Here is a 23,103-nt window from a genome sequence, read left to right as displayed (position 1 = left end):
GCGACCCGCACTGAGGCGGGCGCGTCTCTATTCATTTCCCGGGTAATTGTGGACGGCGTGCTGGCCGGAGCCGGTCCATCGTCCCCCTGGCGTTTTTTAATTGTTGCTAATATTCCTTATAATGAAGCTAATGAGGGCGAGCACTGTGCAGCTTTGGGCACACGGAGACAGTGAGACGCACCGAAAGGGTGTTCTGACCCCCACCCCCCACCCCCATCAAGCCTGAGAAGCTGATGGACCTGGGCTCTCTTACCTCTCACCCACCGAGAAGTGAACTCCTGGACTATCGCGATGAAAAGACCCTCTGACCTGTCTTGCAGCTGCTTTCAAGGAAAAGTGCCCCAGTGCGTGATGTGGGGGTCTGCGTGGGTGCAAGCGCCCCCCCCCACCACGCCGTCGGAGGTCTGTACGGCGTGGGGGGCGGGGTGCGCCTCCGAAGGAGAGCAGAAGGGCTTCTGAACTGGCCTCCCCCTGCAGCGTAGCCAGGAGTAGTCGCCTGCCTTTGCAGCTCAGCCCCTGGTCCGACCTGTGCTGCGGCTTCTACCCCCCCACCCCACCGGTCTCTCCACCCCAGATGTCTCGGTGGTGGCCCTAAATGCCCCTCTTACCCGTTGAGAAGGGTGAAAGGCTTTGTTTTACTTAAGGCAGTGAGTTAGGGCTCAGATACTTCCTGTCGTTGAGTTGAGCGATGCAGCTGCTGACGTTCCTGGTGAAAGCCCTGCTGACCCAGGCGCGCTATGTCCAGAGGACCCTGGCCCTGGGCTGGGGGCTGCACGGCTGGACGCCCTTGGGTCGGTCCAGTGCCAGCCCAGAGCTTTACACTTGTGGGTGTCTTTGGAAAGGACTGTCTTCAGGAGCTGGGTACTCACCTCTCACTGCCCCCTCTCCTGTTTGCAGAGAAGCAGAATCAAGCTTCTGCCTCACCAGGCAGCGCGGGAGGACTCCACCAAGTTCGTGGTGCTCACCCTGGTCTCCATCGTGGTCATCGTGGGGGTCTTGCTGGCGTCCGGCGTCATCTATTGCCTGCGACACAGCTCTCACTACAGGCTGAAGGAGAAGCTCTCCGGACTGGTGGGTGACCCGGGCCCAGATGCCACCGACGCCTACCAGGTAAAGAGACACTTTTCTCGGTGCCATGGTCATTCCGTTCACCCTTAGAACAGGCCTCCCCCATGCCCGGCAGTTGTTCGTAGTTTGGGTTCTTGTGTGATGACAATTTGAAACTTCTCATTAGCATTCATGTAAATACCTTGCAACCCCCGTTTTCCTTCTCTAAATTAATCTTACGCTGTTCTGGGATGGTCTCACGTTAGCTGTGAAAGCAGGCTGCTAATTAGAAATGTGGAGAATGTACAATACATGAATTATGTATTATCTGTTATCTTTCTTAGTTTGGCCACTAGTAATAAAAAAAAAAAAACAACACCAGAGTTGCAAGATAAATTGGTTGTATAGATGTATAAAGATGTCTCTTAAATCATTGACTTCCTCGGGGTCTTAGATGAAAAGACCCTCTGACCCTGTCTTTTGCCACCTTTGCTGTGTCTTGGATGACGTGGAATCTCAGGCTGATGGCTGGAAAGCAAACCAAGGTGTCTTTAGGAGAGCCACGGTGGGGGGGCGTGTGTGGGGAGGGGGTTACGGGAACAGTCCCAACATACCTGGAAACAAATGGGGACCAATGAGAGTGAGGGGAGGAAGCTTCAGACCAAATTGGACTGGAAAAAAATTCACAGAGTGTTTGGGGGTTCTGGAGCACACTCCAGATTTAATAGTGCTCTGTAAGGAAAACACTCCTCCAATTTTAACAGCCGTGGAAGCCCAGAATATATGCCAGTCAGGGCATTTGATTGCTTTTAACAGAAAATATAATGTAACTCTAAGTGTATTTTCCACCTGGGAAAGTAATTTACTCAATCATCTTCTTTAAAATTCAGTCGTCTATTTTGTAAAAGACTCTCTCCCATTGGATTGGAGCGGAGTCTTTGTTTTCTCGGGTCACGTGGCTGTGGTATGGCGTATGTCATGTAAATAATGCATCCTGTTTCACAGTCACATCTATAAATATTACCATTCTGTCATCACGGTTGCGCTGTTGGAGGCTGCTCAAGCCCTTTCCAGAGCCACCCGCCCCCGGGAGCTTGTCTGAGAGACACCCTGACCCTATCTCGCATAAGCCACTGGGATGAGTTTATAAAACCACTCTGCTCAAAAGAGACCAGAAGACAGCCTTCTTCCCCGTTTCAAAACTCTTGGTGTTGTTGAATGAAGAGAACCTCTGGTTTTCTGGAGGGGGTCAGAAGCCTGGTCGGTACAGTCTTTTCTTATTAAAGAAACAGCAACTTCAGATGTGTGGGAGATGGCATTTCAAGAGCAGGGCTAGCTTTGCTTCAAAGCAAAAGAAAAAGCACGTTTGAAGGAGAAGCTTGGGGAAAAATGTCACACCAACTAGTAAGACTTTATCCAGAAATTCTATTGAGCAAGGCCAGTGTAGGCAGCTGGGTCTGCTGGGCCAGGCCTGTGCCAGGACATAAATAAATTATCACACCGGTTCTGTTCCGTGTGTGAGAGACGGGAGATCACACGGGCGGAGGGTTTTAGAAAGCATGGCATCCTTTGATACGCTTTGAAATTCGAATATGAAATATTGATAGAATGGAAAGGTTGGGCTTGCATGCAGAAGCGACTCGTTCTGAAAAAAGTGCAGGTTGCGAATGCGTACTTAGGACCGAGTTTGTGATAATTAACAGGAAAAAAAAGCATCCCAGTGACAGCCCTAATTAATAGTATCTGTAATTAAAATCATGCCCTTCCAGCAGGAAAATTGTTTGAATTTCTTGGAGTGACCTTTATGTGGTTCCTCCTGGGGGCATGGTGGTTAAGTTGATATTGATTTTATAATGAGCTCTGGTTTGTTTAATAAGAATCTGTAATCCAGACAATAAATGAAATGTGTGCTTTTCTTCAATCCAGATTAATAAAAAAAAAAAAAAAAAAGGAAAGAACACAGAAAAAAACTTTAGAAATAGGGTCTAGGAAAATTTGGAAATGAAAGTATTGTAGAGATTTTCTGGTGGGCTTGGTTTTGAGATTACTACAGAACACCCTTGTGGGAGCTACTTTGATTAAATGTGGAGGTTTGCTCCCCCGAAATGGACTGCTCACTGCTCAGAACATGCTGGCACTGGGCTGTCGTCTTGTTTGGGCTTGTTTTTAGCAGAGCACACTCAGCAAATGGGGTAAGGCTGTCCTGATTCTTAGCTCTGCATTTGCTGAGTCATGTATTAAGGGCTGGTGGGGGTGCAGTTGCATACAGAGGAGTTTGCATCTGTAAACAGGGCAGGTATTCATCCATTCATGGATCCATACTTCATTAGGGTTTTCTATAACTGCCGTGGAGACCCCTTCGAGTTTAAAAATCTGCCTGAAAAAGTTTTTTTAAAGTATTTCGAACCCCAAACAGTCATTTGCAGACGGTATCTTGCTGGCTTCCGTGCTTCGTTTTCAAATCACTGGACTTCTGCACTTTGCCAATTCTACCCTGTGCTCGAGGTTACGGGTACCATCTGGTTAGTAACCCTCATCCCGGGGTTACAAGGAAGATGGAATGACTTAATATGGAGCTTTCTTTCATGGGGCATCTGGGAATGTCCCATTCATTTTATGAAGTTTCTGAAGGAGAAGATAGATGAGCACTCTGCACGTTTGGGGAGGAGCAAGTGGCCCGGGAGTGGTAGGTGGCAGTGTCGTGGCTTTACTGACCTCAGAGTAGGAGGAGGTCAGCCTTTAAAGGAGAGAGGCCTTGGGGGCGGGCAGTGGAGGCTCGAGGCTGGTGGTCTGCAGGCGCCTGGTGCACCTGGGCGTCCGCCTCCTCCCCAAGCGGAGAGCCCACGAAGAGCAGTGGCGCGCCGCCAGCCTCTTCCAGCGGGACGGCCCTCGGGTGGTCGACCCTTCATGCAGACCTGGACTTCCTCTGCTAAAATCCGTCCCTGGTCCTCTGGGCCAGCCCCCGCCTGCTCGTCGTAATCCATGGTTTGGGGTTCGGGGTTCCTGTGGGCTCACGGAGTGTCCGTGAGTTCTCGGCGGATTTTTTTTTAAAACTTGTTTCCAAACAGCGAGTAATTTGCATTATTAGCTTCCAGTGCAAATACGTTTAAACATTTTTCTCTCTTGTCCCTTAAAATAGAACTATTTTATAGACAAGAGTCAGCATTTTAAAGACTCTTACGTATGTGTGAGAGTGTGGTATTTTCATTTGCTTTTCCTATTGGAAAAATCACATCTTTCTCAATAGACTCATATTTTAACACGTAACAAGATATCAATTTCACCAGGTAATCTATTGAAGTTTAATTTGCTTGGACTTGAAAGAACTGGGTGTATTAACTTTTAGAAGAACTGAAATCCATCTTTAAAGGTCATGTTTTAATGGGATTCTGCAATTAAACTTTCTCCATTGTTTTAGTAAATGTTATTTTTGTTCTCTAAGTAGATAAGCATAAGATACTTCGATTAAATCGGTATTTTGGTCTAAAAGGCCAATTTCTTTGCCTTTATTCCTATTTTCCCCCCAGTTGGCACACCACGTGACACGCACATATGTGCATACGTGAGCGTGTATTTACACACGCGTGCTCGCTGAGGGCAACCCTGGGGCTGCGGGACGAAGTCACAGCCCATAAGTGAGTTTTGTCACGTCAGTGCCCTACTTCCGTGGAAGAGGATTGGGCAAGACTGGGCAGAAACAAGCCCCTGGATGCTCAGAGGTGTCCCCGCCTATCCCCCGCCCCCGCCCCGAGTTTCTTTGAACGCTGCTCTGTTTCCAGGCTTTGATCATCTCAGAGCAGCGGCCGCTCCCGTTCCCTTGCCAGGGTGCAGCTCTGCAGAATCTCGGCGAGGAGGCCTCCTCTGATGGTCTGCCTCCCGGAGTGTTTGGGGCCTTTGGAGCCAGACCCAGAGGAGAGGGCGGGGTTGGGCTGGGGGTGCCCATGAACCGCCGTCCCAGGAGCCCAGAGGCCCCCCGACCTCCCCGCTGGGGCGAGGAGAGCCTGGCTCAGGGGGAGGGAGGCCCCAGGCTGGCTCTGCCCCTGGCCTGACTCAGGGGCCTTCTCCTCGGTGGCTCTCCTCTTCTCACTCGCTGTGGCTCTCAACACAGAAACCCTGCCCCCTTGACGTGGAAAGCAGGGAATTCCTGGGGTTTACCTGATCCAGGTTCTAAACTAGCCCTTCCCACCTCAGTCCACTGCAAATCTTTTAGCAGCTTGGCGTGGCTTTATGTTTAAATTCTCAGGTTGAAATAACTCTGTGTGCAAATTCCAATAAGCAAAATCTATCCTGCTTCAAAACTGGAAGGGTGCCCTGAAATACTATTAAAGAACATTTCTTTCTGTGATGACCTAGTCAGGCCTGAGGACTGGAGTCTTTCGGGTTTTGCCTCTGCAGAAGTGGCCGTCAGTACCAACCACCGCAGGCAGAATTCCCTCGAAACTTCCCGAATTCTGGTCATGTGGCAGGGGTGTGGGCTGCCGGGCAGCAGGAGGCTGCTGAGGGCACAGCCTGGTGACCCCTGGGCAGGCCTGGGCCCCCTGTGAGTCAGTTCAGCTTCCCTGCCTGCAGCCTTGTGAGAACCCCAGGAAAACGTGCTCACTTTCTGGGTGGTGAGAGTAAGGGGGCCTGTTTGCGGGACCTGCTTTTTGCCTGTGTTTTCCGTGTCAGGGGACCCAGCTCAGGGCCGACGGGCTCTGACCTGCATGCTCAGTCAGACCTTCCCGATACCTCTCCACTCCGGGTCTGAACGTGTCTCTGGAAACCTGAAGTGGTAGCATGTTTTTCTCATAAATCTTAAATTTTCAAACGTGCCGTTTCCAAAAGCAGCGGCTGCATGCGCGTTCCCTGGTTTCTGTGCGTTCTCTCGGAAATAGCCCCTGAGATCGGGAAACGTCTTCTAGGGGAGGCTGGAGTCTAGAAAGATGGCCAAAGAGACATCTATGCATGCTCAGAAAACATGCTGCCTTCCCGATAGAGCAGCCGCTGCCCCGATCAGACAGTGACAGTCAGACCAGACTTATTAAACACCGAAGACCCCTCAGTGAGGTGTCTGGGAAGTGAGCGATTGAGACGTCTAACACGAAGGACGCTGGGGCCTGACCTCTGCGGCTCCCCGGGATCCCACGTTACGTGCTGTGGTCAGCTCTCCTCTGGGCGATGTGTCCATGGATCTGGGCTTTACCCCAGGCGGGCCCAGGGCATGGGGGCTGGAGGGGGCTCACCTGCCTTCTCCGGGTCAGGCTGCTTTCCCAGGTCTCGTGTTGTCCCGTGACAGCCGAGGGCAGAAAGTGTACCTGAGAGGAAGGTCCAGGCGGCACGGTTTGGGGCAGGCAGGGAGGGAAGGTGCGTCACTTGAATTGACTCTGATTCTGGTGGGGGTGAGTGGAATGTTCGCGTCCGCCTGCCCCTCTCTGTTAACATGGGCGTCCACTTCCACCTCCCTGAGGCCCAAGCAGCGCGCCATAGGAGCCCGGGGCCTGGAAGACCCTCCGAGAGCCCCACCTCTGCCCCCAGCCTCCGGCTCCCATGAGCGGTGCCCGTAGACATGCTGGGAAAGCCTGCTCTGGCCCTGGTCCATGCCGCGGGGCCACTCCGGGCGGCAGGGCCTGTCATACACGAGCAGGAAGCAGGCATGGGGTGGGCATGACTTGTCCCAGGCCCCAGGTGGCAGGCAGCAGAGCTGAACTGGCCACGGGACAGGCAGGCGGCAGGATGCTCGCTGGACAGGGTTCCCTGCCCCAGGTCTGATGGCCCCTGTGCCACCTTCCTCCTAGAGGGGAGGGGAGCCAGGGAGACACTGGAGAGGCGGACGTCGTGCCCTGCCGGCTAGGGCCTCCTCGCAGACACAGCGTCGGCTGTAAACCCACCCCAGGCCTGGGCACCGCACCACCCAGATGACCAAGGGGTCGTTGGCCCGATGGGCACCTCCCGCACTGAGCCACAGGAGGGGCACAGAGCCCACTGGAGGGCGGGGCGGCGTGCTGGAGCCTGAGTGTGGACCCTTCGGCGGATGTGCAGGCAGGAGGATGCGCCGAGGCGCCGTGTCCCCTGCGCTGTGGAGCAGGGATGGGGTCCAGGGCCACGGGGCCAGTGACCCTCCCTACCCTCGAGCGAGGGCCGTGCTGCCTCTGCGGGTAGCTGGCTTCTCCTGCATGAGGGCGACTGTGGGCCAGGCTCGTCACCCCGTCCAGCTGGTCTTCTTGCCCTCTTGTCTTCCCACTGCACTTTCCAGTCTCTCTCCATTCCTTTCCCTCCATCCCAGTGTTTGATCTCGTGGACGGCCCTGTCCCACCTCCTGGCGGTAGCAACCGGCCATGTCCCTGGGCCCCACGCTCCTCACCCACAGGACGGGAAGGGAAGCGCATCAGGCTGGTCCCTGGGCTCTAGAAGGTCCTAGAAGGTCACGGAGGCGCCCGGCACCTCGCCTCTATGTGCTGTTCAGGGAGCGGCTGTGTGTGCTGACCCTGGCGTGTGTGCTGACCGTGGCATGTGTGCTGACGGTGGCGTGTGTGTGTGTGCTGACCGTGGTGTGTGTGCTGACCGTGGTGTGTGTGCTGACCATGGCACTCGGGTGTTGGTGGGTGTGGGTTCCTCTGGAGGTGCAGCTCGGGCGCTCCCAGCTCAGGTGAACGCCTCTGACTTCTTGCCCTGCGAGGGCTGTTCTCTCTGCTTTAGACCCTGATCCAGAGATGCGGGCACGTTTCCTGGACCGCAGCTTAGCACATACGTTCTGCAAGGATAGCAGTGTGCTCCTGGGGAAAGCCAGAGAAACCCGAGGCCTGAGTGTCCTGGGGAGTCCAGGACGTTGTGGGGAGGGCGCTGATCGAGGCAGGCTGTGGGGACGGTGGCCGTGGTGTCCATGGGGCGCTGCTCCACGTCTGTCCGTGGAGGTCAGTCCCACCGTCCTCCACCGTCTGGAGGAAGGTGGACTCGTGTGTGTGTGTCCAGGGCCTCCTGAGTCCAGCGGGTCTGCTCCCCTCGCCCAGCCGCGGGCGCCCCTCAGCAGGCGGCGGAGCCCGTGTGCGGCCCGGTTTCCTGGGAGACCCCCTGTGGGCTTCTCAGCGATGCTGAAAGGTGGGCGCTGGGAGGAGAAGCCTGCGAGAGCGCAAGGAAGTGTGAAAATGGATTCAACAGGGATTTAGACCCAGATGGCAGGAGGGCGGGAGGGAATGCTAAAAAGCAGGTAATCAGAGGCCGGGGTCCCCTGAGTGAGCCAGGCGGTCCCGCGAAGCCCAGCAACAGGGCCACAACCCGCCTCCCCTTCCGGGGTCTGCCTCCCGCTCCCCAGCTCCTGCTGGCCCGGCCCCGGGGGGCGCGCGTCCCCGTGAAGGTGTGGGGGCTCCACAGGGGCCTGTGCCCGCAGAGCCCGCTGTCTGTCCACCAGGCCTCCAGGATGGGCCTGGCGCGGGTGGCCGTGGGCAGAGCCCCGCAGCGCTGCCCGGCCTGCTCCTGAGTCCCTCCTGGCCCGATGGCACCTGTGCCCCTGGGGACCCCCCGTGCCATGCGCAGTGACGTGCACCCGCCCATCAAAGGCGGCCAAGCCCAGCTCTTAACTCGACACGGGCCTGGCACAACAGAGGGCAGAGCTCACTGAGGGGAAAGCTGAGGGCTGTTGGCTCCGACCGTCGGAGGCCACAGAAGTGTGTGTTTACGAGGGGAGAACGCTTCGGAAAGAGCAGCTGCACAGCCCAACCCAGGGGAGTCAGGCAGGGCACAGCGGTTTCCAAACGTCAGAGGGGACCATGCGGGGACGTGGCGCGGGGGACGGCCTGCAAGCCCCCGACGCAGGGCGGCGCGCTGACCCGCCCGGGCAGGCCCAGCGTCCACACCACTGTCTCCTGAGGCCCGTTTGGCGTGGAATCTGTGTGCCTCAGTCCCCACCCCTGGCCAGCAGCAGCACGGCCTGTGTGTCTGGGTCCCTGCTGGCCTGCAGCTCACCCTGGGGGAGGGACGCCTTGGGGAGCCTCGGGAAGACCACGTGCCTTGAGAGAAGTACGCCTCTTCCAGAAAGTCTTTTCCAGAACCCACTTCTTCCAGTGATGACATCATGGTTTCTAAAGCGGCAGGGGTGGAAGAGAACTCTGTTTCAAAGCAGTTTACAGGGAGGACCGGTTCACGCTGGGTTAGGCACGTGCCTGAGACGATGAGCTCTGAGAGGGGCCCCTGGGAGCCTGGGGTGGTCAGGGAGGACTTCCCAGAGGAGGTGAGCGAGGGGGCTCAGACGGAGAGACAAGAGGCAAGGTGCCCGGGAGAGGAGGGGGCCGGAGTCTGGGCCGTGGACAGAGGCGTCTCCTAGGAGCTGACGCTTACACTGAGGAGAGAGAGGCCTTTGGAGGCGGTCAAGCCCAGATCCGAGAGCGTCTTGGACAGATGGAGGTGGGAGTTCCGGGAGCCGGGGGGCGTGTCTGTGCTGCACGCGAGTCACTTCTTCGGGAGACGTCACCGGAGGGATGCCTGTGACGGGGGAGAAGCTCCGTAACAGTGTTTCTCTTCTCCATCTAATCAACTGCTCTTAAACTTTGTGGCTCAAAACATTTGAGTCTCCGTTGGGGTTTTCTGTTTTGGAAGTGAAAGTTGCTCAGTTGTGTCTGACTCTTTGCGACCCGTGAATGGAATTCTCCAGGCCAGAATACTGGAGTGGGTAGCCTTTCCCTTCTCCAGGGGATCCCAGGGGTCGAACCTAGGTCTCCTGCATTGCAGGAGGATTCTTTACCAGCTGAGCCACCAGGGAAGCCCAAGAATACTGGAGTGGGTAATCTATCCCTTCTCCAGCGGATCTTCCTGACCCAGGAATTGAACCAGGGTCTTCTGCATTGTAGGCAGATTCTTTACCAACTGAGCTATGAGGGAAGCCCGCCAAAGCACTCCTGCTTTGAAAGACTTGCTGATAATTAAGAATGGAATTGTGGTGGGTTATTTATTAGCAAGGACAAGGTATTCATACAGGTGACTTCCCATTAGGAAGGCGATAGTCGTGAAAAAATAGTGTTTTAAGGTTCTTTAATGTAAAAAATAATGCAACCAGCAAAGTTAGGTATCTGGGTGTGTGTTTGCATGCGTCTGTGACTATTTGGAGAATGAAAAAAGGAAGGCTCACAAATGATTGTATCCGCAGGAAAGGCCGGATGCTTTAAGATACTCGGCTGTGTAAGGTGTGTGAGGGTTACGGACAGGAAGCACAGGTTAGTGATGTTTCATCGCAAACGAGCTGGAAGAGTCCGTGAAGACGCTGGGCTCTAACGCTGCCCAGGGTGCTAGTGTCAGTACGGAACCAGATGTACATCCTCTAAAGTTAGGAGTTTGGATTTGTTTTATACGTAAGCATTTTATCATTTTCATGTTTTATAGACAGGGAAGCAGAAGAATAACAAGTGAGAGGAATGTTCTTTAGATTACATCCTTCGTAATCCCGAGCACCACGCCCTTTGAGTCGAGTCCCCGGCGGTTGTGGGCGGGAGGACAGCGTTGCTTGTGCAGCGGCCGTCAGCTGGGAGGGCGGTTTCAGCTGGTTTACCTGCCCCCAGTCATCCCCACCCCAGCTTCCCCTTCCTCTCCCACATCCAGGGAGAAGGGAAGTACTGAGTTCAGCGACCACAGAACTTGACATTGAAACGCGAAAGGGAAAACCAAGGGGAGAAAAACCTCAGTTCCCGTGATGTTTGCTTTCGAACTTTCTTTTCTGACTTCAGACCCTGTGTTTCCCAAATGGTGGTCGTTAAGTGGTGCGTTTTAACTCTGGTCCCCCATCCTGTGGCCCCCCGCTTCCTGAGACAGATTCCTGGGGCACGTCTTGGGTGCACAGACCTCACGCTGGCTCCAGCAACCGGCGACTCACAGCCCCGGGCCCTGGCTAGCAGTGCCCCACGTGTCTGCTTGCTCAAGGGGCCTCTCCTGGGAGGCCCCTTCTGGGGCTTTCCTCCAGGGCCGCGGCCAGCTTGGACCTGCTGTGGAAGCTGGGCACCTGTGCCTTCCAGGCGGTGACAGCCTGTGACGTTCCTGCTGGCCTCAGAGGTCAGCACCCTCATCTCACAGCTGGGAGAACCGAGATCAAACGGACTGACGGTGACTTGCCCCCATCACCCTGCGCGTCAGCGTTGGGGGGCCGCATCGCCATTCACAGCAGCTTCGGCGGCGTAACTGGTCCCCGAAGGATGCTGTGAGTTTGTCTCTGAGGCAGAGGCAGCTGCCTCCCCGCCCGTGTCCCCCGCGGCCCTGCCCTCTGCCTTAACGAGGCTGCAGGCGGGATGGGGAGCTGGGAAGCCCTTTTGTGCCCCTGCCTGGCTCTGTATTGGCCTTGGACCCTCCCTTGAGCTCCTCTGTCCTGGAACCTTTGTGCAGGCTGCAGCCCTCACTCGGAAAGCCGTCCCCCAGCTCTACCCCCCCGAGCGTCCCATCTGTCCCCGGGCCGGACCCCACACCTGCCACCCGCCCAGCGTGGCCCCTCCTGAGGGACCCCTCCCGGCACCTTGGAACGCCCTTCACTTCTGGAGGGGCTTTCGCCCCGGGCTGAGCCAGACCAGAACTTGGCTTGTTCCTTCCCCGACGTGTCCTCTGAAAAGAAGGTGAGGATCTGTGGAATGAACGCTCAGCCCCAGCAGGGACCGCTCAGAGCCCGGGAAAGCCTGGTTGGCAGGTGGGTCTAAGGTAGCGTCGTGAGAGGAGCCGGTCGGGGGGCATGTTTAGAACTCTCGTGAAGACATCACCCTTGACCTCCAGCGTTGAGAGCAGCGCCCAGCACACGGCACGGGGTGCGTGTTGAGCTCCACGCGTGGATGAATGTGACGACGGTGATGACAGACCTTGGGGCTTCAGTATCTGCTGAGCAAGGAGAAAATTAGGAAGGCGCAAACGTTTCTGGTAGGAGACGGCTGCTCGTCCACGTCCACGTCAGGACCAGGGCTCCCTGAAGAGGTGCGCAGTTTGTTTCCACTTGACGTGGCTGTTTTTTATTGTCTGAATATGAAATATGAACCCGAAACGCCCATGCACACAGGTGGAGCCGCTCCACACCGCCTTTGCTGTCAGAGGCCGAGTCGAATGTGGGCCACGAGGCACCTCTGACGTTTAGGACCCAGTGAGTTGTCAGCTGCAGGAGTCCGGGAAGTTCGGGCTTTGTGTTTGCTGTTTTATTTGTCTTAACGACGGTGGCCCCGCTGGGGGCTTCTAGCTGGACGGGAACCCTCCAGCTGGACTGGAACCCTCCTGTGAGGGCTTCTGGGTCTTGCCGAGGTTGTGGGTCAGACACACTCTGTCCTGCATCTCCATGAATTCCGGCTTTCAGCTGAAGCATCAGAGATCGTTGCGGAAACCATGGTAACTGTGGGTTAGAAGAGAAGATGTTCGTGGAGTTACGTGTTTCCTTCCTGTGTTCTCCTCGTCACAGCTCTCCCCCGGTTTCACCCTGATGGTGATCAGAAACAGAGCCGACGGCGTGTGTCCCAGGTCTGAAAGGACACTCAGGCTCGGGGCGGGGCCTTGTGGATGTGGACGAGTCAGACACACCAGGGAGGAACTTAGTAACGTGTCTTCTGGGCCCATCTTTAGGCAGCAGGCCAGCCGTAATTTGGTGATTTCATCTCTTGCACTAGAGAGCTATGGAAAATGAGACCGGTCTCGAGCTGTCAACCTGTGGCTCACCAGCGATGTCCCAGCCCCTGAGTCTTGAGGACCTGAGTCCAGCCCCCAGGCAGCCCCACCGCCTGCAGCCTCTCGTGGGGGCGGCCCTTCCCCCAGCGTCTCGGCCACTGCCCAGCGTGGGGGGCCTGGGCCCTAGGGGCTGCTGACTGCAGGCGGTACCCACTGATGAGCGGGCATCGGGAGAGCCTCATTGATCTGTGCTGGACACCGAGGGGGACAGAGAACAGGAAGGTGACCTCTGCCCTCGGTTTGGCAGGCGAGGACCGTCCACGTGGCGGTAACTGGACAGCAGGCAGGGTCACTGTCGCGGCCGCGCATCTCTGACCGTGGACTGCTCCAGACGGAGAAGCAAGCGGGACGCCCTTCTCACCTCTGTCAGCAGAGATGTGTCTGTGTCCTTATCTCTCATTTAGAGAAAGCGTTTACAAAGCGGGAGCCGTGACTCACTGTTGCTCCGTAAACACTGCTGCCCGGGGGCTGTCCTCACAGTTGACTGGTGCCACGGGAGCTGGCACTGAAGGCGGCTGCGGTCTGGCCAGAGGAGCCCAGGTCTGCAGCCACAGCTGTTCTTAGGGTGTTGGGGTGCTGGTACGGCACAGGTTAAAGGTCAGAATGAGCACTGGCTTGTGGAGACTCTCAGGCCAGCTCAGGATTCACTCTGGAGACGAGCTTCTCCCCTGCATGGGCACATGCGTGGATGTGTGTGTGCATGTGCGTGCATTCATGCGTGTACACACACATGCATTCACGTGTGCATGCATGTGTGTGTACACGTGTGTGTGGTGTGTGTTCGTGTGTGCACATACACGCATTTGTGTGTGCGTGGCATGTGTGCACACGTGTGCATGGTGTGTGCGCTGTGCATGTGTGCGTGCATGTGTGTGTACATGCATGCACATGGTCTGTGCATGGGTGAGCATGCTGTTCTGCCAGGGGAATGTAAACATGATCTGGGCATCACTGAGCAGCTGGTGGATGCAGCAAAGAGGGTCCAGGATGAGTGGTGGGGACCCCGTGACACACGCCAGGGCTGGAGAGACAGGCTGAGCGCCGGCTCTCGTCCAGAGAGCAGAATGCGGCCTGGATCGGGGACCCCGCCCACTGCCCCTGCTGTGCCTCTAACCCCCACCCCGGGGTCCTCTGCTTCCTACCCAGAAACAGCCGGGGCACCCGATCCCTTAGGAGGCCGTGGGGAGAGCTGTCCTGGTGTGCACAGAGCACACGCCTGTGTCCACGTCCCAGGGCAACACCGAGCGGATGAGCTGCTTTCAGTGGGAGGGGCCCCGTGAAACCCCACCCTCACCCAGCGTGAGTCTGTGCTCGCAGCCTGCTCGCGGCTGTTCCTCCCTGTCACGCTTGTCACGTGTCACAGTTGCTGGGGGCGAGCCCGGCTCACCAGGCGAGGCTCCACTTTTCTTCCTGTGCTTTTTCTTGATGGACATTCCTGGACCCAGAGTGTCCGGGTCAGACGTTTCACTCGTTCATTCATTTTGAAGGTAGAAGTTGCCGTGTGTTGGACGTACCTCGTGTGGGGTTTTATTGGGAAAGTGAAGCCTGATCAGTCAACTGCAAACAGCAAACTAAGCGGGAAGAGAAGACGTGCCTGGGCCTCACCCTGCGGGCCCGACCCAGGGCTCCCCTGCTGCCCGCAGGCCGTTTGCCATGGCACTCGTGGTCACGCCACCTCCGAGCATGTTCGTGGCGCCCTCTGTCATGGCGTCTGCGTGGCCTCTTGCATGTGACCCCCCGAACGCCACTCTGGGGTCGCCTGTGCCCCTTGCTCTCACCATGTTGTGGGGTCCACAGTGCCTTTGGAGCTGGGCTGAGGCCTCCCAGGGCAGCCGCTCCTTTTCAGCATTTTTATCCGCCTGGAGAGTAATTGCCTCCCACCCCCACCCCCACCAGTCACGTAATGACCCCTTCGCTCTCTCCCGGCTTTGCGCGCCCCTCCCCGGCTTTGCGCGTCCCCGCTCCCCCGGCTCGCTCTCTCCCGGCTTTGCGCGCCTCCCCCTCGGCTTTGCGCGCCCCACCCCCGGCTTTGCGCTGCTGCACTAAGCACGACCCCAAGTAGCCCCACAGCCCGGGGCCTTTGTGCGCACACTCGGCGTCCGCCGCTCTGTTCCCGCTGCTCCGTGAAAGGTGCCAAGAGGCTGTTCTGAAGCCTGGGGAGTCCTGTCTTTCCTCGGGTGCAGTCTGGGGACGGCAGGCCTTTTCTCTCAGAGCAAGCCCCGCTCGGTCCAGGTTCCCTGTCAGATAAGATTCCACGTGTGAGGGTGGCCTTCTGCCACCAGAGTCCTGTTCGACTCACTTTGCAGATTGTGCCACAGCGCAGGCACGGTGGACACTGCAGACGCATCCCAGGGCCGCGGCCGTAGGCAGCGGGGGAAGCAGGTGGCTTCACAGACAACGATCCACACACACTGTGCACGCCTGGCTCCTGAGCCCACATCCCTGCACCCCTCCTGCCCCCTGCCCGCCCGCACCCCCGCACCCTGAGGACCCCTGGAGTGGGAGGCTTCAGAGCTTCAGCAGATGCTGTGCTGACTGTTCTCTGGACCTGCCCGCTTGGGTGGCTGGCGGGGCTGGATGGACTGAGGGGGCGCCCTGCACGGTGCCAGGAGCGGGGCCCCGCGTCGGCTTCATGGGAGGTTCACGCCCCGTCTCACCTCTCTTCACCAACGAGGACGCGTTCAGGACATGTGTGTCACGTGTTTGATGATTCTGTGATGGAGTACTGGATTTTAGGGGGGCTGACGGCTATTCTTTTCTCTTTAGAGACTTCTGAACTCTGGTTTCCCCAAGAAGGGAGGGGAGAGATCCTGCCCACTGCAGACAGTGGTCGGTCTGCAAACTGGGTTCTGCATAGCCCGTGCCCTCCCCAGCAGGGGGACAGTGCGTGTGGAACCCCGCCTTTCAGCTGCGGTGTCCTGGGAGCAGGACCTGACCGGGCATCCTGACTGCTCCCGCACACCCATGCGTGATCCAGGAAGCTGGTCGGGGAGCCCGTGTCCGGCAGAAGGAAGGGTGGACGGCGGCCACACACTCGCCTCACGCCCCAGCCCTGTGTTGGCTCTTTGCCCTTTTGCTGTTGGAATGCCCCCTGCGGCCCTGTGCAGCCCTTCTGCCGCCATCCCCACCTCCACAGGTCAGGAGGCTGACGTCCAGACACAGGCGGCTTGTCCAAAGCCTCGCAGCTGCTGAGCGGCCAAGCTGGGACTCAGGCCCGGGGCTTCTGGGTAGGAGTCGTTGCCTGGACACCCTCAACCCGAAATGCCTGGCGTGGACGGGGTGTGTCTCCAGCCGAGCTCTGTCCCTGGACCCCCCTTGACCCGAGATGCTTGGTGGGACAGGGTCTGTCTCGGGCCAAGCTCTGTCCCCCAACCCCCTTGACCCAAGGACAGGGTCTGTCTCCAGCCAAGCTCTGTCACCCGACCGCCTTGACCCGAGATGCATGGTGGGGCAGGGTCTATCTCAGGCCAAGCTCTGTCCCCCAACCCCCTTGACCCAAGGATGGGGTCTGTCTCGGGCCAAGCTATCTGCCCACGGGGTCCATCTTCTCCCTGGGCTGGCTCCTGAGATGCTCATGGCTCAGGAACCCCTGCTCCCCAAGAGGAGAGGCCCCGTTGACGCTGCTGATGCTGCTGTGGGCTCGCCGGCCAAAGGGCCCCATCTACTTGTGATTGCGTGTGCACCGCCCCCCACAGGAGCTCGGGACACTGCGTCTGTCCTCTCCATGACTGTCCCCAGACCTGAGAGAGTCCAGAAGCTGAAGACACACAGCTGCGCAGAGAAGCATCAGCTCTCCAGAGACCGGTGTCCTGGAAACCACAGCAGCATGGCCCCAAAGAGGCGGTTTCCTCTTCGCTGTCGGAAAAGTACTTCTTTTCCTTCACACGCGCCGTCTTCTCTCCTGCTAAAGCGCAGGCACTGTGAGGAGAAACAGATCCGGCCAGACTCCTAGTGGGAGTGTTCCCTGAGCCAGGGCTCCGGTCACAGCCGCAGAGAGTGCTCTGGGGGGAAGGGAGCCCCACGTCTGCGGGTGCAGCCCCGGGGCTCCAGCTCTGTGCTGGCACCCACTCTGCAGGGATGGACGAGGGGCACCCCGAGCCAAGAGACGTTTGAAGGGAAGCCACGCACGGCTGGTCGACCCTGCGTGTAGGTCTGCAAGCAAAAGACGCCTGTGGCTGAGTCTGCCCATCTTCCTCTTCGTAATGGATTGCCCTTGGTTGTTGAGTCACGTGAATCGGGACCCGAGGATGGTAATTGCCTTTATCCACTCAAGGGCATCGTGCTAAATGCTCAGGATCATTCTTATGAGAGTAACATGTCCTAGATCATGAGCAGAGTCCGTTTTTAATCAAGAGAGAGTTAGTCTGGATCTTAAACTCCTTAAAGATTTTTTGTTTGGTGGAGGGGCTGGAAGGTGCCGTCCAGCCGAGTAAAGGCTATTTGCCAGACTCTCGTCTGTGCTCAGGACGTGGCCGCGTCTGCAAAGTTGAAGGGGACTGATTTCAGTGAGGCTGCTCTGTAGTCCGCGGGCTTCCCTGTAGCTCAGTGGTGAAGAACGCCAGCACAGGAGATGCGAGTTCCCTGGGTTGGGAAGGTCCCCTGGAGAAGAAGACGGAGCCCACTGCAGTATTCCTGCCTGGGAAATCCCATGGGCAGAGGAGCCTGATGGGCTACAGTCCATGGAGTCAGAAAGAGTTGGACGCGACCAAGTGACTCACACACACACACACACTAGTTCGTACCTCAATGGGCTGTGTCCCACAGTTTTCATTTGGGGTTCCCGTGACCTCACCTGGGGAGTGAGTGCTCGGCGTGGACTCGGCCCCGTCTGCTGGCTGCCAGGGTTATGAATGAGGAAAAGTCCCGAACGTGAGTGGGCTTGTCTCTGGGTTTGTCTCAGAGCCGGCTGTGGAGTTCATTCAGCGTGGTCAGTGTCCTTTTGCTCAAGTGGGCCGTCTTCTCCGGATGACCACAGCTCATAGCTCTGCACTCTCACCCCCCGTCACAGGCTGTCACCTACAGGAGACTGGTCTTGGCGACTGCAGCGTTTATCACGCGACGATGCCGCGTGGCCCTTCCTGGCTGTAAAGGCAGGCAGTGAACTCAGGGAAGCGCGTCGGCCTGGTCGCAGCTCCGTGTGATGGGAACTCACGCTGTGAACTGCACGTCACATCTAAGTGGTTAAGCCCAGCTGGTGTGCCGTCTTGTCGCCTGAGGGGTCAGCGGGTTCATGCCTACACTGTCGCCGTGTGGATTGCGGATGCCTTTTTCGGGAGACGTGGTCCTTTTAAATGAAGAATGAGGCTCTGTCTGCAGGTTCCCCATCTGGTCGAGGGGCGGGCAGCCTGGTGAACCCACCACACTAGGCGGCCTTGCTGCGAGACCCACAGACTGGGACCTTGCCACAAAACCATACACCTGGGCAATGAAAACCCACCCAGGTAGTCTCCTGGCCAGACCATTACTAAGGCAGGTATGTTCTAAAAAGTTCATTTTTCCTTTGAAAATTTTAATTTTCAAGCATTGCTCAGAGCATGGACAAAATATAGAATTTCTATTATTAACTTACAAGCTATAATCAACATAAAGGACTAACTTAAAAGGCTGCACGGTGACCCCTGGGATTTCCACATCTTTCTGTGACCGTCTGCCTCTCTGGGTTCACACAGAATGTCCTGCGACCGTGTAGGGGGTGACGTGGCCGCCAGTCGGGGAGGTGGCCGCAGTGACCGTGAGGGACTCTGCCCGGTACTGGGTGGAAGGAGCCAGGACCGAAGGTTCACTCGAGCCCTTTCCTCAGACACCGGGACCCGCGTGTCCCCTCCAGGGGGGGTGTGGTCATCGTCAGACTGAACCACTGTGGGGTGAGCCCTGTTTTTGCTGCGGACGGACCAGTCTGGCGCTCTTGGGTTAGGTCAGGAGCTGCGGCGGGGGTGGGACTTGCCTGCTTGCAGGCGCGGCGTGGCACTCAGCTCTGGGTCCTGCAGCAAGCACGGACAAGCCCCACAGCTGCTGACGGTGCCACAGCCTGCTAATCTGAGCAGACGCAGCTCATCCCCCGTCTCGGGTCCAGAGGGCAAGGTTGGGACCCCAGCCTCGAGGACTGCAGCAGGCAAACCCCCGGGGGAGCTGAGCTGCAGGTTGGGGGGACCAGGGAGCTCGCTGCCGCAGCCACGCCAGGTGCAGAGACCTCCACACTTCTTGCAGCCAGACTCAGGTCCCCCAGTGGGGGCCAAGCGAGGGTATGTGATGGGAGCCCAGCATTGCTCCCCAAGGGGTGACACGGCGGCCCTGGCCCCCTGCTCCCCCACCTGCAGCCACCCTCCTGGGGGCTTTCTTCCAGCCACGTGGGCCTCCTGCCCTCTTGCCCTCACTGCCCACCTCCTGGCCTCCACATCCGCCTTCATCCGCCCATGTGGCTCCCGTCCTGACCCCTCGAGGCCCCTTGTCGCTGCTCAACTCCGCCGGCCTGCCAGCCAGATCGTGGGGGCCTGGCTGCACCCCTCCAGGGTCCCCAGCGTCCAGCGTTGAGTGGGCAGCTTGCTGAGAAAGTTCGTGAAGACGCTGATGGCCACCGGGGGCTCAGGCCTGTTCCTGAACGCTCCACCTGAGCCTGGTCTCCACGCGGGCCTCCGGACAGCTTTGCCTGTGTCCCCATTTCAGAGTAGGAGGTGGGGGCGCAGAGAGGCTCGCCGGTTTGCTCAAGGTCACACAGCCAACGACTGCCGCCCCCAGGACTCTGCGTCAGCATCGCCACTCAGTGTTGGCATCGCCGCTCCGGACGTGAGTGGATGGACGCTTCCAGGAGCCAGGAGAGGATCAGCGTGGGGGATGCTGCTGTTGCCATCGCAGCCTCGAGCAGCAGGTGCAGGGCACTGGGCTCCAGGGGGCCTGTGCTCAGCCAGGGCGGCCTGGCGTGCTGTCTGGAGGGGTGGCTTTGCGGAGGCAGGGCTGCCCAGTGTCTGTTCAGGGCCCTCGGGACTCACCTCCGCCGGTGACTTGCGGGAGCTGGGGCAAGGCGGCTGCTGGGCCCCGGGCGTATCACCTCCCCCCTGACCCATCCACTGGCGCCAGGCCGGGCCCTCCCAGGCCCCCAGGAGCAGTGGCTCTGGCCCCCGGGTGTCTCATCTCGGGCTGATCCTCCCCTGGTTCCACGACCTCTCAGCTTGTCCCACCTCATCATTTATCGCGTAGAGGCTGGACTGTGGTCAGTTTGAGGTCAAGCGTCCCCCCCTTAGCGGCTGCACCCACTTTTATCTGCAGGTGAAAGAGGCCTGACCTCGCGTGGGCCCCCCGGCAGTGGGCCTGCACAGTCTGGAGTCCCGCTCTGGGCAGGCGAGGGGCCTCCTCTGCAGCCTGGGCCCGTGGTCACTGTTGGTGCTCTTGGGCGGGGGGTCGCGGCTTCTCTTGGATTGTTGCCACAGCTTTTATCTAAAACACAGAGACCCACAAGGAGAATCCACTCTCAGTAGCGGCCCGGCGAATGCTGGGCCTGAGTTGCAGGGCCAGTCCTGGGGGCCACAGGCACCTGTGTGGCTTGGCCGGCTCTCCAAGTCGGTCCTAATCACCAGTGACTCGTGAGGAGGCCGTGGGGTGATCTGGGGCACCCCCACCTCTAAAATTCCTGCTTCCAGAAAAGTGTCTCTAACTCGCCAGGCCACCGAGAGCTGATCTGGTTTAGAGAATGGTTCTGTCTTAATTGCACCAACATCCACTCCCACACTCATCAGTGAGGGGAGCCCCTCCACTCCCGCACTGGTCAGTGAGGGGATCCCCTCCACTCCCGCACTGGTCAGTGAGGGCATCCCCTCCACTCCCACACTGGTCAGTGAGGGACCCCCTCCACTCCCGCACTGGTCAGTGAGGGACCCCCTCCACTCCCGCACTAGTCAGTGACAGGGATGGTGACAGGGTCTGTGATGGACCTCACGGCGGGGCCTCACTGGCGTTCTGCATACTGGAGCCCTTGAGTCTTCTGCGCTCTCCGGTTCCTTCCGTCTCAGGGTGAAAGCCCTCAGGCCGGGCCCTGAATGCCTCGCCCAAGGTCACACAGGGAGTCTGGCCAGGCAGGGGCCCCGCCAGGGCACGCCCTCTCCATGGGGACCGAGGAGGGATGGAACCCGGGGTGGCCGTAGTCGCCCTTCATCCCAGCACCTCCAGGGCAGACAGCAGCTGCCCTGATGTTCTACTGTTCGGGGGGTGAACCGCCAGCTTCTCAGATCCTCTTCCCCAGAGGAGCCATTCTTGGAGGGCATTTTCTGTTCTTCTGGGTGAACGATGTGAAACCTCGCAAGTTACTGCAGAAAGTTCTCGGTGTGCTTTTCTCAAAGTTAGGTGACATCCGCCGTGCCTAAGTGGGAAGCAGTGGGACATGGACTTGGCCCTGGAGGCATCTGCCTTGGGATCGGCACAGTTGCCTGTCGTGCAGCTTCCCGGTGGCTCGGTGGTGAAGAGCCCGCCTGCAGTGCAGGAGACGCAGCAGATGCAGGTTCTTTCCCTGAGTCGGGACGATGCCCTGGAGGAGGGCGTGGCAACCCACCCCGGCATTCGTGCCTGGAGACTCCCGCGGACAGAGGAGCTCTGGCCAGCGGTCCATAGGTGGCCTGTGGATGCGACTGAGCACACCCGCTGTGTTGGGCTCCTTGTTGCTTCTAAGATTCCGTGAAGCCGAGGGGGAAGTCTCAGGCAGACTGGTTGTCTGGGAGCCATGGGTAACTCCTGAGCCCTGGGGGAGAGCGGCAGGGCCCCCCTCACCACCACCCTTCCTTCCCTTTGGTCTCTTGCGCTGGCTTCTGCAGTGCCCACCCCGCCCCCCGCAGATGCTCAGACGGGTCTGGGGGCTCTCGGCCAGGTGGCCCCCCTCACAGCGCGCCTGAGCCATCCTCTGACCCGGGGAAGGGTCAGCACAGTGTCCCTGGGGAGAGCGAGCCCTCAGCGGCCTCAGGACGAGCTTTAGTCCCAGAGACAGGCGGCCAGGCGAGAGGACACGGAGCGGAGACCTCCTTGCCCGCAGGACCTTGAGGCCAGGACAGCAGCCGGGCATGCGGGGTGTGGCCCCCGAGGGCACCAGGGAAGAGGAGGAGCCTCGGGTCTCCACACTGCCTCTTTGCCCCGAGCAGTCTTCAACTCGTGGGCCCAGATTCTCTTGTAGACTTTCTCTTCACGTCCTTCTGCTGGACGGCTCTGCTGACAGCGTTCGCTGGGCAGGGCTGGGAGTCACTGCAGCGTGACTGATGGGATCCCCCCAAAGGCACTTCTGTGGGTCAGAAGCGGGGAGCGTCCAGCCGGATCTCCAGGGGGCCGGGTGACCACCGAGCCCTGAGTCTGGCGGCCGCCGGCACACCCGGGCCTCCCCTGCCAGGCTGGTCACACACCCCTGTGCCGGGGCCCTGAGGCCCCGCGGTGACCCAGCCAAGCTCCGTCAGCCGCAGGGAGCTCGTCCGGCAGGCCCAGGCCCCGCGCCTGGCAGGCCCGTCCCCGTCCACCCTGCCCGTTCCCCCGTGCACGCTTCTGCTGATTCTCTCCCGCGCGGCCTCACCGCTGCAAGCGAGGCTTTGGGAACAAGAAGAACCAAAAAGCGGGTTTTTTCCTAATGCTGTGACGAAAGTACAAGTGTCTATATTTCAGTATAACCCCTGCCCCCACCAGAGCCCACATTCTGAGGAGGGAAGAGGCGCTTGAAGTCTGTCCACACAGCACATGGGCCAGGGCGGCCACGGTGGGCCCGGCAGCCCCGCCTGAGCCTGTGCTCGTCTGTGTGCGTGTCTGTGTGTCTATGCGTGTGTGTGTCTCTGTGTGTCTATGTGTGTGTGTGTCTGTGTGTGCGTGTCTGTGTATGTGACTATGTGTCTGTGTCTGTGTGTGTCTCTGTGTGTGTCTCTGTGTGTGTCTGTGTCTCTGTGTGTGTCTCTGTGTCTTTGCGTGTATGTGTCTGTGTGTGACTATGTGTCTGTGTGTGTGTGTCTGTGTGTGTCTATGCGTGTGTGTGTCTGTGTCTCTGTGTGTGTCTCTGTGTGTCTATGTGTGTGTGTCTGTGTGTGTGACTCTGTGTGTGTGTCTCTGTCTGTGTCTCTGTGTGTCTGTGTGTGTGTCTGTGTGTCTGTGTGTGTGCCTCTATGTGTGTGTGTGTGTGTCTCTCTGTGTGTCTCTGTGTGTCTGTGTGTCTGTGTGTGCCTGTGTGTGTGTCTGTGTCTCTGTGTGTGTCTCTGTGTGTCTATGCGTGTGTGTGTGCGTCTGTGTGTGTCTCTGTGTGTCTGTGTGTGTCTGTGTGTGTCTGTGTCTCTGTGTGTGTCTCTGTGTGTCTATGCGTGTGTGTGTGTCTGTGTCTGTGTCTCTGTGTGTCTGTGTGTGTGTGTCTGTGTGTGTGTGTCTGTGTGTGACTCTGTGTGTGTGTGCGTCTGTGTGTGTGAC

The 23,103-nt window shown here is 58.3% G+C and overlaps 1 protein-coding gene across 2 annotated transcripts in view; it reads left to right on the top strand.

The window, feature by feature from the left end:
- Positions 1–23,103, top strand: part of PTPRN2 (protein tyrosine phosphatase receptor type N2) — a 611,715-nt gene that overhangs the window by 498,941 nt on the left and 89,671 nt on the right. For both annotated transcript variants that reach the window (XM_055591390.1, XM_055591389.1), the window contains one exon: positions 898–1,110. In XM_055591390.1, coding sequence (XP_055447365.1) covers positions 898–1,110 — 213 coding nt within the window. The remainder of the gene's footprint in view (positions 1–897; positions 1,111–23,103) is intronic.

Source organism: Bubalus kerabau, chromosome 8 (assembly GCF_029407905.1).
Source record: "Bubalus kerabau isolate K-KA32 ecotype Philippines breed swamp buffalo chromosome 8, PCC_UOA_SB_1v2, whole genome shotgun sequence".
Taxonomy (NCBI): domain Eukaryota; kingdom Metazoa; phylum Chordata; class Mammalia; order Artiodactyla; family Bovidae; genus Bubalus; species Bubalus kerabau.
The sequence above is the reverse complement of the archived record's forward strand: the minus strand, read 5'-3'. Positions and strand labels throughout refer to the sequence as shown.